The sequence below is a fragment of the Chlamydotis macqueenii genome, chromosome 3 (genome assembly GCF_036417535.1).
Source record: "Chlamydotis macqueenii isolate bChlMac1 chromosome 3, bChlMac1.mat, whole genome shotgun sequence".
Lineage (NCBI taxonomy): Eukaryota > Metazoa > Chordata > Aves > Otidiformes > Otididae > Chlamydotis > Chlamydotis macqueenii.
The window spans coordinates 125613442-125630928 of NC_141558.1; the positions used below are offsets into that span (position 1 = coordinate 125613442).

Here is a 17487-nt window from a genome sequence, read left to right on the forward strand (position 1 = left end):
GAGAGGGGTAAGGAGGAGCCAAAGTAAAGTGTGCATGATTAAATTATAGCTGAGCCGGAGCAGGGACTGTCTGCAGCAGGTCACAGCACAGGAGGGGGGAAGCCAGCTCTGGCTTAGCAGTTCCTTCTCCTCTTTCAAAAACAACGCTGCTCGGGGGGGCCGGCCTGGGCCTTCCTTTGGAAGGGAGGAAGAAAGGCACGGAGCAGATGGCGGAGCGTCTTGGGCTCCTCCCTGAGCTCCTAGGAAAGAACAAAGTCCTCTGCAGTGAAAGGAAATGCCGCAGCCCTGAGGAAAGATGATGGACAATTTGTGGGGCTTAACCCGGGCTCCTCAATCCTCTTGACAAGCTGAAGGCCGCTCTCCGAAGGCGTAAGCTGTTTACCAGGCCCAGCCCACCTAAGCAGCTTTCCTTCTCCGTGCTGGACAGAGCAGCCGCCTGCCCCTCACCACGGGCCCGGGTTGTGTGCGCTCGTGTTGGAGTGGCCTGGAGAAGAGGCGGGGGATCCGCTAGCGACCAGTTTGGAACGTGCAGAAGCCAGGGATGATGAATTTATTTGTGTACTTGCCTGCTATTCCCTGCTGTTGTATGTTTCCCAGGGCAAACGCTAGCATCTGCGGTGGCTGAAGCCACGGGAGGTCTGGCATCAAACTGAGAAACAGGGATGGGTGAACCCCAACCGTGGTGTGAGGCACATCTTGCTGCGGTGTGACGCTGCCTTCTGGGCAGTGATGTTCCTGCAAGAGCTGGTGTGTAACATCTGTCCTCTTCCATTTCAGGCCCAAATTGACCATTATCTGGGACTTGTGAACAAGAATGTCAAAGATGCCATGGCTAAGTAAGTAGTTTGTTAGGTGTTTTTTTTTTTAAATTTCTCTTTGTAAAAAACATTTCCAGGTCTTGGTATATAGAGGAATAACACATAGCAAGTGCAGTATGTGCACTCCTCCTGGGAGGAGGCAGGCCTTAGCTTACATTTGGGCAGCCTATGAAATCAATCAGCCTCTCTTGCTGACGCTGCCGTTCAGTGAGTTTATCCTGTGTGATTTCCAGTAGAAAGCTCTGCTGTTGAACCCAGCAGTGAAACCTGAGGCCCTCAGCAGCTACAACTGAGCTGTGAATGAAGAACTTTTAGCAGTTTTACTGGCTTCTGAGTGTAGCAGTTTTGTTTTGCTGTGATTGACAGTTATCTTCATATGCTGCTGATTTTAAGACTGTGTTTATTTTCTTGGGTGTTTTGTTTGTTTGTTACTTAAATGCTGTTCTTTTCTTTTCCTCTCCTCTTCCTTTTGTAGGATCCAAGCAAAGATCCCTGGGTTGAAGCGCAAAACTGAATAAAACTGAATAAAAGCCTGCAGCAACTTACTGATAGGAAGTTCATCTTTTAAGGGGGGAAAAAAAATAAAATTCTCATTTGGATTTACATGGGGAGGGTCAGGGAATAGCAACACCCTTGACATTGCAGTGCAATTTCACAGATCTTTATTTTTTAGCAACGCAGTGTTTGAGGAAAACAAATACCTGTTTTGACTGCCATGTGTTTCATCATCTTAAAGTAAGTAAAGTATTGTAAGCTGCTATGTATGGATCTAAAACTAATCATCTTTCCTTATCCTGTGTGCAGCACTGGCTAAGACAAAAGATTGGAGAAAGCTGTACATTTTGCTTCATCAGCGGTAGTCCCTGCTGCGTCCCAGAAGGGGTAGTGCGGGAGGAGCGGAGGGCGGCGACACTTCCCAGTTTGTGCACTGTGTATGGTCTGTGTAGATTGATGCCGATTTTCTAAACTGAGATGTTTTAGAAGAATATACCATTTTAGCAAGTTTTGAAAGATCTTGCCTTTTTGGTATGAGTATAGCTGTATTGTGATTTATTGTTTTATCAATTGCCAATATATATATATATATATGTGTTTCACGAAGCTTAGATCTTTCAGCTGCTCCACAGTGCTTCATACTTCAGAGAATTGACTGGTTCTGGACTAGCTCTGTAGCACACAAGCTTGAGAAACTAAAATGTCTCTGTAAACAAACACTAGCATCTGTTTAAAACCGACAGGAGAGATGTGAACAAAGGAACCGCCACATCTATTAAAAGAAAATGACAGCATACACCTTGTTGCACAAACATACTGTAGTTGATTTTGAGCAAATAATTCTACAGTCTCTCAACCTCTGATACTCTGTGGACCGAATATTTAATGCTGCAAATGTTGTTTGGAAACTTAAAAACCTTGTTATGCAAGAAATGATAAATGAACATTTATACACTTGCAGTTGAAGCTGTATTGAACTAAGTCTGTGGAATGCATTGTGAAATGTAAAAAAAAAAAAACAAAAACAACCACCACAAAAAAAAAAACAAACCCCAAAACAAAAACCCCAAGTATCAATAAAGCTTATAGACATACAGTAACCGGTATTTGGCTTTCTTGAGGAAAGTTTAATAGATTTGTGTTTCGTTTGTTTAAGCTCACGGCGATTAACTCTCCCTTGCACGTGGTGGTGGATATAATCCATCAGACGTGTGGCGATGGGAGTAGACAGCGTTCTCGGGATCCCTTTCCTGTGTGCGGTGTGAAGCGGTTTGTTCTGAGCTGGTCAGTGCAAATGCTGAACAGTGCCATTTGGGATTCTGCTAAATGAAGTGGACAGCACCGGTTGCTTTTATTTTTCAGACAAGAATGTACGATGCCATGCCCTCGTCTGAAGGACAGGGTAAAGCGATTCCCAATACTCATTTCAGATCAACTTCTTGGATCTGATTTCAGCACAGGACACTGAAAACTTGTATCCAAATTTATTTGAGACACAGATTTTAAGTTAATGGCATCTTGACCATTGAAAAATAAATTCATGCACTAATATTTTAGTTTACAGTATAATACATCCTTAGTTCTGAACATTTTATACATAAAGCCCAACCATATAAACATACAAATAGGAAGTGTTTCCTGACAGACACTATTGCTTTAAGATATTTTTCACATCGCCATTTATTAATTCATTCTGCCACACAACTGGTTTTATCTGGGATACAATCCGTGTGAAAGGAAGGCAAACACTTGTACAACGTATGCAAAGAAGGCGCTCACTGACATCACCACCTGACAGGATTACATTATTTGATCCCGGGTTCGTTAAAAACAAACAGGACTGCATAGGGACGGGTTGTGTATCTGGCAGACTGATCTTCTGTGGAGTTGTAAGGCATTAATAAATTCAGTTTTAAACAAAGGTGATTCTCTGAGGTTGCTGAAGCACTTTGTGTGTTAAGCGTACATCAATCCCCTCCTTCAGCAGGAGTCCCCTGACGCCCAGCAGCTGCCTTTTGCTCCTGTGCTGTCAGGAGTGGAGTGGCAGGAAGTTTCCACAGTTCCAAAGTGTGTTTTTGTAAACTGTGACTAAAACACTACCACTTATCATTCCTTTCCAAAGATTAAATATAAGTAAGTGTAAATGCTGTATTTGGGCCTGTATTCCTTTTGATTAACAAAGCCTTTTTAAAAGGAAGGTAGTTTCAAAATATGGATGTTGTTCCAAGCCAGAAATCTCAAAAATAATTTGTTTTGACATCACCCACATTTTCTGTTCCTTGCTAAACAAAAAGTTCCAATTTTTTTTTTTTTAAATGAAACTTACTTGTCTGTCTCCAGTTCCACTGTCAAGCTCCACTTGTGACAAACATCTGCTTGTGGTCTCTGATATGAGAGTTACTTATTTTCTACTTGTAAGCAGCGTGGGGGCTAGCAGCCTGCTGGAGGGTACACGCAGTCCCCGCTACCGCTGTGCCGGGCGTTCCCAGAGAGCGCTTTGGGTGGCTTCAGGAAGCCCCTCCAGAAGGGGAAGAGGAAATGGTGATTCTTGGAGGCTTATTCCTTAAATACACTGCCTGTGGAAGTAGTGACCTATAAAGCCCATTTTCCCATAAACAAGGAGAGCGCAGGAACAGTCAGGGACCAAGTTCCTCAGGATTTATGTTAAAATTTCTTTAACCAACCACATCCCTCCATGCTCTCTCCCTCTACTCACCGATTGAGTTCGGCTTCAAATTGTAGCTGCCGTCACGAACAGCTTAGCAAGAGATGTAATGCTGTCAGGAATGTGTCCTTATACCAGCGCCTCGCGTCCTGCTCTCACAAACCCTTTGGAACGCACTCGTGAAGGTATTCACAACCAAAGCAGAGAACAGGGAAAATGTAAGTACACAGGTGGCAAAGGTGTGAATGGTTAGCCCTCCTCTGTGAAAGTTATAGCACCGTATGTTGAAAGCAACCGGTGGGAGGCAAGCCTGTAGCCCATACTACTGGAAAATTATTCAAAGGCACTTCATGGATAGAAAATTTTGCCAAATATATATATATTTAAAAATAAAATGGACTTAAAAAAATGATTCTTTGCTCCTATGATTACCGAAAGCTGAAGTGTGTCCCCAGCACGCTCATTAAAAGCTTGCAGTTTGACTCTGCACCAAATTTGAGTTTTAAGCAGGTGCTGTAAAAACACCAACTTCCTTGAACAATGTTCAAGCCATAAATTTTGAAATTCCACAAATTAAAGGGCCCAGCGTTTTCTCCGTGCGCTCCCTTTTCAGCCATGGGTTGGATAACACAGTATTAGGCAAAAGCGGCGTCGTGAGCGACCTGTTCATCACTTTGGCCTACCTGCGTTACAAAACAACAATTCCTCTCACCCTTCAGCTTCCTTCTCAGGATATTGGTCTCTCAAGTGCCAGAGCACACTCCCGTTCAGTAAGTTTGTATGAGCGATCCCTAAACGCGTAGTCCATGCAGCATCGTACGGAGTCACGGCAGCCGAGGGGCAGAGGCGTTCACGGCTGTCCAGTCCCGCGGCAGTGGCAGGAACAGCAGCAAGAGTCTCCTTTCAAAGGCATCGCCATACGAATACGCTACAAAGCAATTGAGAGCGCAGCTGGGTTTCTGAGGAACTTGGTGCCAGTCCTCAACATCACACCAAGGCAGCCAGGCTGCAGTAGACACACACGTGCTGTGAGTGTGGATCGACCAGTGGAACACCAGGTAACGCAACGCTAAGCCCTGGAGTTACTCCTGGGCGTGGGGAGCGACCTGGCAGGAATCACACCTGTGCATGCACATACACACTGGCTGGCCTTTTTTTTTTTTAATTAAAAAAAACAACAAACAAAAACCAAAACACCTCAACACAAACTTCAGGCAGCTTTTGAGAAGCCTCCTGTCATCTGAAATGTCTTTCTAAATCTGTATCCTTCTCTTCAGCCTGAATCCCTGTCCTACCCTTTGCTGGGCGGGAGCTATTCGGTTATTTTTGTGTGACTGACACCCCCACCAGCTGTCTTTGTCTGATCCAAATGTTCTTCAGACGCACGGGCGGCTCCTGTGCCAGCAGCCAGGGCTCCTTCAGCTGCCTCTTGGCGCGCAGAGCCTCAGAGGCTCGGTGCTGGCCCATGTAGCAGCAGGTAAGGCCTGCCTCCTCTGCTCTCTTGCAGGCAGGAGCGCAAGCCAAGGGGCTACACTCGTACTCTGCTGAGACAGAAACCCAAACTTTTCCTCACCATAAAAATACACAAGCAGTTACCTGCAGTCATCTCCTCCTGTACTTATCACGTACTTGTCGTCGTGAGAAAAGCGTATGTTGGTGACGTGTGCAGAGTGCCCAAAATACCGCTTGTGTTTGGCCTGTTGGAGAAAGAGCAGAAGTTCAGGAATTAGTACAGTAGGGCAGCACTGCAGAGCAACAAAGGTGCCTTGTGAGCGTAGCCAAAGCCACCTCCCTGGCAGTACTCCAAGGCGCTGCATCCTGTCCGGTTGCTGGACAGCGGGTGACCCGTCACCTGCGAGCTGCTCTCCTGGGCATGGCCAACGCCCATGCTCCTGCAGCCAGCGCTGGCTGGGAGCAGCCTGGAGGTGACCTGTTGGACCATGCTGTTTGGATGCCTTAAAATCATACGCTAAGGAGTTTGAACATGAGGAAAAACAAAAAAAAAATATCCACTTACAAATTTTTCTGTGCATGGGAAATCAAATAGTTTCACCAGACCGAAGTCATCTCCTGTGACTATATTTAGGCCAGCATGGGTCACACATGCACAGTTGACATCTGCTTTATCTGCATTTCGCGGCCAAATTCCGATGACTTCGTCTCCAAGAATGCTGTTCCAAAACCAAGTTAAAAAAAGAGCATTAGACCATAAAAGAGTTACTTGCTGCTGCTCTCTTCCACAGCATGGAGAGGCAACACAGCCCAGTAATAAAAAATTGTTGCCTGTAAAAGAAAGTCTTTTTCCTCTAAATCATTGCACTGAATGCAATCTCATCGTGGAGAACATCACAAGAATGCATCCTTTTTGTGACTCTTAAACCATCTCTATCCATAAATCCTGAGGTTTATCTCCTGTGACACCACTCACACCATTTCATAGGAGCAGCTTGTGCAGCTGTGGCCTCCTCCTTTCCTTATGCACACGCATGTACCCTCCCACAGTGATTTTTGAGAGCAACGCTCTCTTCTCTTAGCCTTAAGTTCTTGAATGAGGAAGTGCTTCTTGGAGGCAGAGTATTTCTTAAAACAGCTGTTCTTCCCTTAGTTTAATAACAATTTATAATAATTCCTATTGACTCACACATTAACTGTCAGAAGCATCTGCCCCACTCCCACAATCAGCCAAGAGTCCTTAGAAACGAGTACTTTGGGGCAGATTTTTATGCTTGCTTGACAGAAGAGCATAAGAGAAGGAGGATTCTCACCTACCTTCCCCTGAACACCTCCTACGCTGCTTGTGTCTGGTGATGTGGGACAAGGTAGTGCCTACGCCAGCGTGCCAACAAAAGCGTAGCTGGGAGCGGTACAGAGCCATGTGGGGCCCTGCCCCTCGCTGCTGGGAGGCCTGGGACAAATGGCGACAAGCCGCTGTGGCTATACGGCAGCCAGCCCTCAGTATTGCTGTAGCAATAATTACTACAGACACCCACCAGCTACAAATGTGGGTAAAAAAATTAAGTACGTAAGATAGAGCTTGGGGAAAGGGAGCACGTATGCCTTCTCTCACCAAACCCTGGGGAGATTTCAGGTTTACACAGTCTGAGCCTGCGATCCGATCTCAGTTCTGCGTTACGCCCGGCCCCGAGCAGGCAGAGCTCTGTTCTGTAGTGTTTTACCTGGTCCACGTGGCCCACGTGATCTTCTCTATTAACGCAGGGTCCGTTATTTGCTTGCCTAGTGGCACCTCGTGGACTTGGCGCTTATAGGCCCCCGTTGATACCTGAAAGTAGGAAAAGGAAAAGCTAGTGACTTTGCCAGCATTTTCTTTGTAAGATTTCCTGCAGTAATATTTCAACAGGTTTTATCGGGAAATAAACATCTAGGATAAAATTTATCTTTTTTCCTAATTAGCTAGAATGCATTATGTGCACTATGAGTAATAATGCTGCAGGAGGATGACTGAGCGAGGTGTTCATATGTGTACTACAGAGCTGACAGATTTCCTTTGAGTTATATACTCTCTGGTTGATCTCAATCCAATTTTACTAAATAAAAAGATTTCGGAAGGAAATCTCACACATTAATTCAGCTATCATGTGCATCCCATCCTAGGAAAGGGAGGAGGAGAACTGTTTCTTATGGAGGTTGTAATCCACAACGTCTTTCTCGGTGTTGTACCCATTCCCTTGAAATGAGACAATACTTTGTTGTTCGCACACTGCTAATCTTGTAAGGGAACTGAGCTACGTTGCTATGTTCTACAGTGCAGAACCCAGAAAGAAGACCTGAGCATTTAGAAAGAGAGGACTTCAAACAGACCTCTGCGAACATCCTAAAGGCAATCTGAGTTATCTGGCCTGCCTCAGAAGGTTCAAGGGCACCTTGAAGTTCAGAACAACTTTGGAAAGCCTCCCTCACCCTCTCTCACCTCCACCGTGTTATTACGTCCATAACAGGTGAGTCACAACGAATACCAACAGGCACGGGTCCACCCGAGACATACCTGGATGTACCTGCTGTCTGCAGAAAAGTCCATCTGTATGACAAAGCTTGCAATGTCTTTGCAGTAGCCGATTCGGTTGAGCGTTGTACCTTGAGTGAGATCGTAAAAATCTACAGTATGTTCTTGTGACCCCACTGCCAAAAACCTGTTATCTGGGCTGATCCTAGACAAAACATAGAACGGGGATATAAATTACTGCTTCTACCTGAGGTTTTCTTTTGCTTCTCACATTAACACAAGCAAACAACTTTCTTTTACTGGAAAACAAGAAAAACCTTCTGTTGGTAGCAAGACTGAAGCCAAACCAAACCTTGGTGCTGAATAGATGAGGAAGATTGAGGATATTGTGTGCAGTTAACTGATGTTAACACTGCGCTTGCACAGCACAATGTGCAGAGTAACACTAATCCTCTGTGGGAAAGCAACAGGAGCTGCTATTTCAAAATGCACTATAATAAAAATTCCCGTAATCACAGCTCCACAGTGTACAAATTACTAGCTGTATTCAAGTGGATATAACTGAATTAATCACAGAAAAAAAAAAAAAGAAAAAGCGTGTGATATATAAGATACATAAGCTTTAGGTATAGGTTAAGTATAAGCTTTCGGTATAGGTACAGCCATCGGTCAGCCAGGAAATGCATTTTGTGATTTCATGGAGGTTGCAACAAATATGGAGTTACAACACATCTGGAAATCAACTTGGAATTTGATGGACTTTTTCTTGAGTAAGGGCTGTGTATTTAGAGAACTGAAATTTCTGACATACCTGATGTCCTGAATTGCAGACTTCCTGTCTCGCTTTTTGCCCCACACCTTAAGGCTGTTCACAAGTAGAACGACAAACTCTCCGTTCTTCATGCCGATGGCGACCATTTCCCCGTCAGGGCTGTATGCGGCACATCTTGCCGGATGACCTAGATTCACTTTATTCAGCAGTTTCTGTATTAACAAAAGCAAGAGGCTCATACCTCCCCTGGAGAAAAGCACCAAGCAAATGGAAAGCTTCCAAACCCAAAGTATAAAAGGCATTTATTAAAAACAAAATGTCTGTAGTTTCCTCTAAATATAAATCTGAAATTTCACATCACAAATCACATCCCACCAGGCATATGTTGCAGAACAGACTTCAAAATAGAGATGTAAATCAGACGGGAGCTTCATGTTTCAATCTATCTTGTGGCAGGGTGACTTCAAGTTTCACACCAGAAAGAATATTCCTTAGCAGAAAAGGCTGAAAAATCGATTTCCTATTTGGTTTGAAGGGCGATTTGGATAGCTTCTGCAACTGCTGTGGGTTTTTTTCCATTTGATTTGCTATGTGGAAACATACTAGGTTGCTCCTGCATTCGTGTTGATAATATATTCATTTTCCATATTAAAAGTTATCCCTGTTAGCTCAGGTAGCTACCTTTTGAAAAGGTTTATGTAGGCTAGCATAAGCAAAAATTTTGTTTTGTTTTAGTTTTTTTTTTAATTTAAATTTTTAATGTATTTGTTACTTTTTAAAATGGTGGTCTTTAGCAATTTGACTTGGAAAAACAAGTCCTGAAGGAGACATATGCACCACGATTGATTCGAAAGAAAGGCTCTGAGGAGGAGGCAGCCACGCTCCCCCATGAGGCAGGCTTATTCTCAGGGCCTGCGCATTCATCAGGGACGAGACAATCTGTGTCACCCCGCCTGTCAGCACGGAATTAAAACATTCCTTAATCCCCGCCAGCCTGTACTCTTAGATCAAAATAAGCACTAAAAACAAAAGGCACTCCATCAGCACGAGCTGCATTTCTCTGCAAATGCCTTGCTTTTGGAAGGAGCAGCACGGCGCCTCACCAAGGACTTACCTTTTCACATCGCAACACAGCAGGAAAAATGGTTGTAAAAACCAATCATTTATAACCACGTACTCTCCAATTTAGCCGTACTCACTTTGTCACACAGGTCCCAGATCCTTGCTGTTCCATCATTACTTGCAGAGATAAATATGTCTTTTGAGGGGTGAGTTGCTAAGCCCCAGATCTCCCCTTCCATGTGACAGTCAATCAGCAAGTTTGAAGCAGCATTTTTTTCTCCTACTTCAAGGATTTCTCCATCTTTTGTTCCCACTAAAATTTTCCCCTGTTTGTAGCAAAAAAAAAAAAAAAAAAAAAAAGAATGAGAGACGAGTTATTAGTGTAATAGACAAAATACCAATAGCAATAAAGTACTGGCAGATTGCAGAAACATCTGGGATAACTCATCCTGATTTATACTGCTTGTTCATGCAGCACCTTAAAACAGATTGGTAAAACACTGCCACTTCCACGTCTTGAGATCTGATACCACGTGCTGGTGTTACCGTTGAGCGATCGTGCTGAATTTCCATCTTGCCATTAAAGATTTTAATTCAGATCACAGTGTTTACATACAAGTTGGCAACGGATGAGTCTCATACCTCTGAGGTGACTAAATATAATATTTGGGCAATAATAAAAAAAAAAAAAAAGAAAAATCAAACCAGGGTTTTAGGCTCAGTTAGACTGCCTAAGGGCACCTTACGTCTACTCTAGCCATATCATCATTATCTAAACTGCAAGAGCTTTCTTGGCAAATACCTGGAAAAAGCATAAATAGATACAGTTTGGAATTGGTTAATGGCTGCTTGATTAGAAATATAAAACAACATTCCTCAGCGTAGTTATCAAAGAAGCAAAGCTTGGAAAGTGGGTACCTATGTTTCTTTTGTCATTTGAAAAAGAAAGGCAGGAGACAAGGTCCTACCCTGGTGAAATACGTTCCTGCACTCAGCACTGCCCTTCAGAGGCCTTTCCTTCTCCCTGACTACGGGAAGCGCAGACACTGAGCATCAGAAACGCGATCCTCACGCAGTTCACAGCCCATCACTGAACTCAGGAAGAGGAACTGCCGCTAGGTAGGCAGACAAAGCCTCCTCCCGTAACTTTACAAAAGCCTCCTCTCTGTCTCCCACCCAGCCTCCACCAAGACCAGCACGCAGCGACGCGTGCCGAAGCGCAACATCTGCCGCGTCAGCTCACTTACTTTTCCTCTGCAGACAGAGCGCACGCACTCAATGAGCTGGCCTGTCTCAAGCTGAAACGCTCGGCACCGTTTCATCTCTTGATCCCACAGCTTTACAGCTCCCCCTTCTTTCGTGCTGCAAAGAAGTGTGTTGTGTTACCCAGACGGCTCCTTCTGCATGGGCTACAACAAATCCCATGTGTGAATCCCATCAGTAATTTCTTGATTAACTAATAAAATATACATTGAATCACCTTCTACTGTATTTAAAAACACCTCACTAGTGTGCAACCAAAAGTTAATGATAAAAATTTAAGTGCTATCACACTATGTTTTAAACAGTATCATGCCTAATTTGTAAAAACCAAATTGTTCTCTTGTCACTTAATTTCAAATCTCTGTCACCAAGATAAGCTCGGCAAATAAGTTACTCCTAGTAAATCGAAGAACTTGCTAATCACAGAGTCTCCACTCCAATTGTTGTCTCCACAACTCCACTCCAATTGTTGTCTGTAGTTTGACAGAATTAAAAAATTAAGAAAAAGTCACTTATGCCAGGCTGGCAGGAGCTCATGCACCGAGCAGCTTACACAGGCGTTCATATCAATGGCTAATTTAAGGTTCAGTACGCCCTTCGTGCATGACATGCATTACCGTGACCCTTGAGTGTCCCCCGATCCGTCCTTTACTTACTAGGACACCTGGGCACTTAATGTAAAATTGAAACTGCTACAGTACAGATACCATTTATCTCTGAGAAGCATGGGGTATGTCTAGGGTATCAGACAAATGAAAAATAGCATATGAGAGAGACAAAACGGTGCACTTTAGGAAGATGATGTGTCTTACGGTCGCTCTTTCCCTCCTGTAACAATGAGTCCATCTCGAAGAGTCGTGTACATCGTAAACACCGGCCCTGTGTGAGCTTTCGCCACGAGTCTAATCAGAAAATGGTCCTTCCAGACGTAGACATCTCCGTTTATGGCACCAGTAAATGTAAGGTTATTCTGCAACAAACAGCAATGATCTCTGATGTAATAAATAATGAGAACCTCTGTAGAGATGACTGGCAAGCAGGATCTTAAAGATGTTGAGAACAAGGCATATAAATTAAATGCAGAACTAATCAACCTGGCATCTACTTCAGGCACCACAGCAATAACATAATTTCTCATAAAAGCCATGAAACCCCTCCACAGAGCAAACTGGTCAGAGATGCAGATTTGGGAGCCTAGTTCTATACACTCACACTTCACACGTTCATACTGTTGTCCAGGGTGGATAATTAAGAGCAAGGGGTTTCTTTGAATTGGGGATTTGTATAATTTATGTCTAACCTTTGCAAAGGTAATTTCTACGGGGTTTCTGATGAAGCAGAACCTATTTCAGACCTTGGTATCATGGTAACACTGCTTTTTCACTGCTAGTATCTACTGTTTTCCTTAACGATGAGGCCGAAAGCACAGAGCTATGGTTCCTTACTGATGCCACTGCAGTGTTACACACTGTCACCATTAGCTGGATCACTAGCATACGTCACACCAAATACCCGCAGCAGAAAATAAGGTTGCAGAGCCTATACACAAAATAACAACATTACATTTCTCTACGTTAACCAGTGAAGTGCTAAACAACTAGCAAAGTAAAAAAATAAAACCCATGGCAGCTGATGCTGTAGGTATGCACAGATATTAATTAAAAACATTCACTAACAGAGAAACCCAACCCTGCTTACAAAACTTACATGAGGGTCTAAAGGCGGTCAAGTTTTAAACTAAAAGTTTAACTAATAAGCAAAAGCTCCATGGTCTTGCACTGTCCACACCATACTGGATTTCAAAAAAGAAAATTGGCAAGTAGCAGTTTTAATAAAAACACATTACAAAATTCTGTAGCAAGTAATTTGAACTCACTGCTCCGAAGGCAACAGAAAGCATGGTTTGCATTTTGGCATCTTCCATGGAACCAATGACTCCTTTCTTGTAAAGCAAAGCACTGCCAGCTAACGTCCAGAACTTCATGTGTTTTACCCCGACAGACACAAACTGAGTGTCTGAATCCGGGCGGAACTCCACGACAAATATCCTCTCCAGGTGTCCTCCCCTGCTAGCAACTTTAGCCCCTGTTTCAGTTAGGAAAGGATAAAAATAAAGTTATATTTACCTGCAAAACGAAGCTCTGATATGATTTTAGAAAATAAATTGACCTGGTATTGGATTAAACAACTGTGTCCCAGAAGCTGAGAGCTAAGCAAACCCCAACATCATTTAGTTCATCAAACATCTTAATTCATGCAACCTGCAAGGTCCCTGCTTATTCACTGCATCCAACAGTTTTAGGAAATGCAGATTTAGGTCTTCACAGCATGATTTGTCTCCTTGGTCAGTGAAAACACAGAAATTTTGAGTATTGTCAATTAGTTACCAGCTGGTGAAACGCACAGGGAATCACCTATGAGCTGAGACGCTTTTCCTCTCCCCTCCACCATTTCTGAAGATGATAATTCTTTTCTGGAAATGACTTCCCAAAGGCCTATCTAGAGTGTAGAATTTCAAGTTCAAGTATTTTAGGAAGAAAAAAAAAAAAAAAAAAACCCACAAAAAAAACTTTCATTAAATTAATGGAATTTTATATCGAACAGCATTCTTTCCTTAACTTCTATTTATGATAGAAGTTTAAAACTTATTTCTTATTTGTATTTCCTAGCACTTTGCTGTTTCCTTCAACTGATTTTGTGACTTAGGGAGCCATGACATTCGGAATCAGAACACAGGTCTATTCCAAAGAATTGAAAGGAAAAGCTGTACTGAACTGTACTCAGTTCTGTTAGGCTGAAGGACCATGATTTTTCCAGTTACCTTCTTGCCACCTCCACACCGTGATAGTATGCTCTGGGTCAACTCCCACCGAGACCAGAAGTTTGCCCGTTGCATTGAAGTTGACGTAGTTGACCCCTTTGGTGTGGAAGCAACGCAGCATTGAAATCGTTTGCTTACTCATAGCATCCCATATATGGATTGTGGGAGTTGTACCTACATGCAAGAAGACGTATCAAAAGAGAATTAATTCAGCATCTGGAAAACTTCAATGCAAAACAGGCATTTTTCAAGAACATGTAACCTAAACAGACACTTAAAAGTTGTGGGGTTTTGGTTTGTTTTGTTTTAAGGTTAACACTACTCAAAAAAAAAAATAAAATCATAATGGCTTGCAAAACACAGAGGGAAACAATTGTCTTTCATGAAAAGACAAATTCTAAAAGAACAACATAACACTTATGGAAAACCTCATGCAAAAGAAATTGTTGGTAGATGTTTCACTTGTATCCGCGGTTCACACAGATACAACGAGGTAACATGAAACTTTTACGTAACTCTGCTGACTAAAATTGACAAACGAATCAGCCTTACCTGGAAATTCTGTCATATCACCTGCATTGTGAGAGCAATGGCAAATGAGGAAGCACCAAGGGAAAACAATAGGTGAAATAAGTCATGTTTCTAATGCTGAAGTGCCAGCATCAGCACCAGAAGGAAAGAAAAAAATTAAAAATTTGAAAATGGATATGGAGTAAATCAACAAAACAAATAAGCAGGAATATTGTTGAACTTTTTGGGGTATATTGTGTTCTATACACAAATATCGCAACAATATTTAGTACTTTTGAGTTTGTCCTGGTATTTAAAAGAAACGCTAAAGATATGCACTTTTAAAAAATGACTAAATTTAAAAGTTAAATGAATCTGTAGTTTTACAGAATATCAACCAAAACCAGAACCACTGATTTCATGGGCTCTTACTGAGAGAACAGAAAAAGGGCCTTTGACAGTCACCTTTCCTGAGGCACAGGAATCTGTATTTGGAACTGCAGCTCTGACAATGTGGATGGATCTGGGTGCTTACTCAACACCCAAACTGAAGTGACAGCACTCAGAACAGCTGGCAAAGATGGTCTGTCAAGGTGCTCTTCTACCACCATTCTTCTGTCCCCTGTGAAGTTACTTATTACTGAAGTTATGGACTTGAGTCTTCTTCCAGAATGATACCAATTCTTTTTCAGGAAGTTAATTACTCCAGAATTAAGCTGGTTTAAGTGAAAGGCAACAGATCCTTCTCCACGCTTGGGACAAGTGATCTTGCATTTCCCATACAGTGTTTACTCCTGGGAATCCAAGGGGACTCCCCGTGTAAATAACACACACAAGCACCTGTGGTTTCACAGTGGGCTCCTTACATGTCTCATCACTTCTGTTGAGATTTCACTCTATTTCTTTCCTTTTCCATACAGCTTTTGTACTTCTACGTAGGAAATTTTCATTATTGTATTTTCACTGCTAAGCATTTGACTGCTAAACAAGTCCCTTGGAAGAAGGGAATTCTATAAATTTATGACTACAGATTAATGAGCTGATTTAGTGCAGTTTATCAAAGCTTGCTTTCTGGAAGATGATTATACTACAATTAACTCTAAAATCCAATGACTCACAATCAGAGATGAAATTGAAATCATAAGAAAATCCTGAAGCTTGATTACCTCTTTAAAATAAAAGAAAAAAACTTGAAGACAGCACGTCCTGGTAAAATTCCTACACAGAAAAGCCCAAAATAAATCAGTGCCCCTGATAATTTTTGAGTAAAAAACTTTGTTATATGGAGAGTCACCTACCGATCTGGCTGGTAGCCACAATATTTTTATACTTTGGGTGCTGATTCACAGTTAGGCAGAGAATGTCATCAGTGTGCTCCAGGTAGAAACTCTGACTGCCTAATAAAATTCAAACATGTTTTTATTCACAACAGTATCAACAAAAGAACCCCCACTAAAGCAAAGAATACTCAAGCAGCGTCTTGCTGCACTCCTGCTGTACTCCTTCGTGGTAGCAGAGCTGTTGCGCACACCCCTGTGACTGCTTGGTTCACTGTGGCACCAAGAGGGAATAAAATAAAGCCAAAATTCCTTTAAATCCTATCTTTGTTTCTTGAGATGAAGATCTATGAATACCACTGAGATTTTGGTGCTAGAACTTAGGGTCAGATACATTTTTGGTGTTTTCACTCCTTTTCATTACCCAAAAGGCAGGGAATATTTCTACCCCTTCCAAAGAGCAACTTGCTCATGTCGTATTGCATCAAAACGTACCCATCCCTGGAGTATGACTTTGCTAAAATGACTCAAAATGAAGCCACGGATGTTACTGCTCCTAACATTTTTGGGGCTACCGGTCATTTCATAACCCAGGCTCTCTCCTCTGAGAAAGCCATTCCTGTGTCTTCAGCAGGGATTTTAGCAAGGCACAACTGCAGGAACAGAACAGGGCGTATTACAATTCCTAGCAGAATCTCATACCTGCTGAAAGGAACGGGCTGGCTCTACGGGATGACCTGAACAGGAGAAATTGTCGATCTGATGTAACAGCCTTCCAAGATTTTTTTTGCATTACTTATCAAGATGCAAAATGTGAGAAAGTTATAGGAATATTAGGAAGTTAAGACTTTAAACCAGAAACATTTTACTTGTAAAGCATTTTTTTTTTATCTCAAAGGACTGTTTCAAGTTGGATTACCAGTGGAAAGATTTTGAACTATGCCTGCTGCAGCTGTGTGGAAAATAATATCAGCACCATCATTTAGGTAATGAAGGTTGTTGCGGCAATCAAATCCTCGGTATCCAAAAACGTGGTCTAAAGCCAGCTCCTGGTCAAATCAAACAAAAAGAAAGAGTAAGGGTGAAGTGGAAGAAGAAACAAGGAGATTACAGAGTTTGAATAAGTAATTACACAAGCTACAAATATGTTGTAGAAGCAATAGAATAATAAAACAATAATTAATCAGTTATCCCTATTCTGCTAATTTATTGAGGCACGGCATTCTCACAGACTACCTACAATGCTTTAATTGGTCAGCTATGGCACTGCATTTATGTTATTATTTCTTTAATAATTCAGCTGGCTGTAAGTATTCTGTTTCTCTAAATTTCCGTTCAAAATATATACAACTTATAAAAAAGGCCCTATTTAATGAATCTTCCCATCACAGTTTAATAGCTATATAGGGCACCTGGTACTTGCAAATATCTTCGCTTCTACTTTAAGAGTCTTCAAAAACCATTCTGATAAACTACCAAACTTTAACAGACCAAATTCTGACTTTAGAGCCCTTTTAAGAAGCAAAGGCAGGCTATAAGTAACTCTACAATTAAAACATTAATCAGAGGTGTAATTTCAGCTTACAACAAGCACTTGCCAAGGAATCTTCCACCAGAAGAAGCGATGGATAACGGATTGTTATTAAAGTTGCTTTTATAGCCCAGAAGACAGACTTAATGAATCTGCCCCAAACACAATTACAGATTACTTCAAACAATTTGAATGACACTGACAGACCAAGCAAGCTTTGCAAACTGTCCACACAGACCACAGAACGTTCCTTGTTCAGCATATTACAGGGAAATTCTAAGAAGTTGTTTGGGGGGCCCTACGGTTTGGGGA

At 42.2% G+C, this 17487-nt stretch overlaps 2 protein-coding genes across 9 annotated transcripts in view; one reads left to right on the forward strand and one right to left on the reverse strand.

Annotated features, from left to right (window-relative positions):
* Positions 1-2413, forward strand: part of RTN4 (reticulon 4) — a 42859-nt gene extending 40446 nt beyond the window's left edge. For all 7 annotated transcript variants that reach the window (XM_086744157.1, XM_086744152.1, XM_086744153.1 and 4 more), the window contains 2 exons: positions 778-836; positions 1294-2413. In XM_086744157.1, coding sequence (XP_086600283.1) covers positions 778-836; positions 1294-1336 — 102 coding nt within the window. In that variant the 3' untranslated portion in view covers positions 1337-2413. The remainder of the gene's footprint in view (positions 1-777; positions 837-1293) is intronic.
* A 1235-nt stretch (positions 2414-3648) lies between these two features.
* The window catches only part of EML6 (EMAP like 6), a 107559-nt gene continuing 93720 nt past the window's right edge, over positions 3649-17487 (reverse strand). The window contains exons 29-42 of one of the 2 annotated variants that reach the window (XM_086743740.1): positions 16564-16693; positions 15666-15764; positions 14410-14430; positions 13858-14031; positions 12913-13121; positions 11849-12006; positions 11021-11135; positions 9911-10099; positions 8751-8923; positions 7982-8144; positions 7155-7258; positions 5996-6149; positions 5575-5675; positions 3649-4906 (exon numbers count right to left, since the gene is read on the reverse strand). In XM_086743740.1, the coding sequence (XP_086599866.1) occupies positions 4882-4906; positions 5575-5675; positions 5996-6149; positions 7155-7258; positions 7982-8144; positions 8751-8923; positions 9911-10099; positions 11021-11135; positions 11849-12006; positions 12913-13121; positions 13858-14031; positions 14410-14430; positions 15666-15764; positions 16564-16693 (1815 nt within the window). In that variant the 3' untranslated portion in view covers positions 3649-4881. The remainder of the gene's footprint in view (positions 4907-5574; positions 5676-5995; positions 6150-7154; positions 7259-7981; positions 8145-8750; positions 8924-9910; positions 10100-11020; positions 11136-11848; positions 12007-12912; positions 13122-13857; positions 14032-14409; positions 14431-15665; positions 15765-16563; positions 16694-17487) is intronic. The other variant, XM_086743741.1, reaches the window with a different exon arrangement.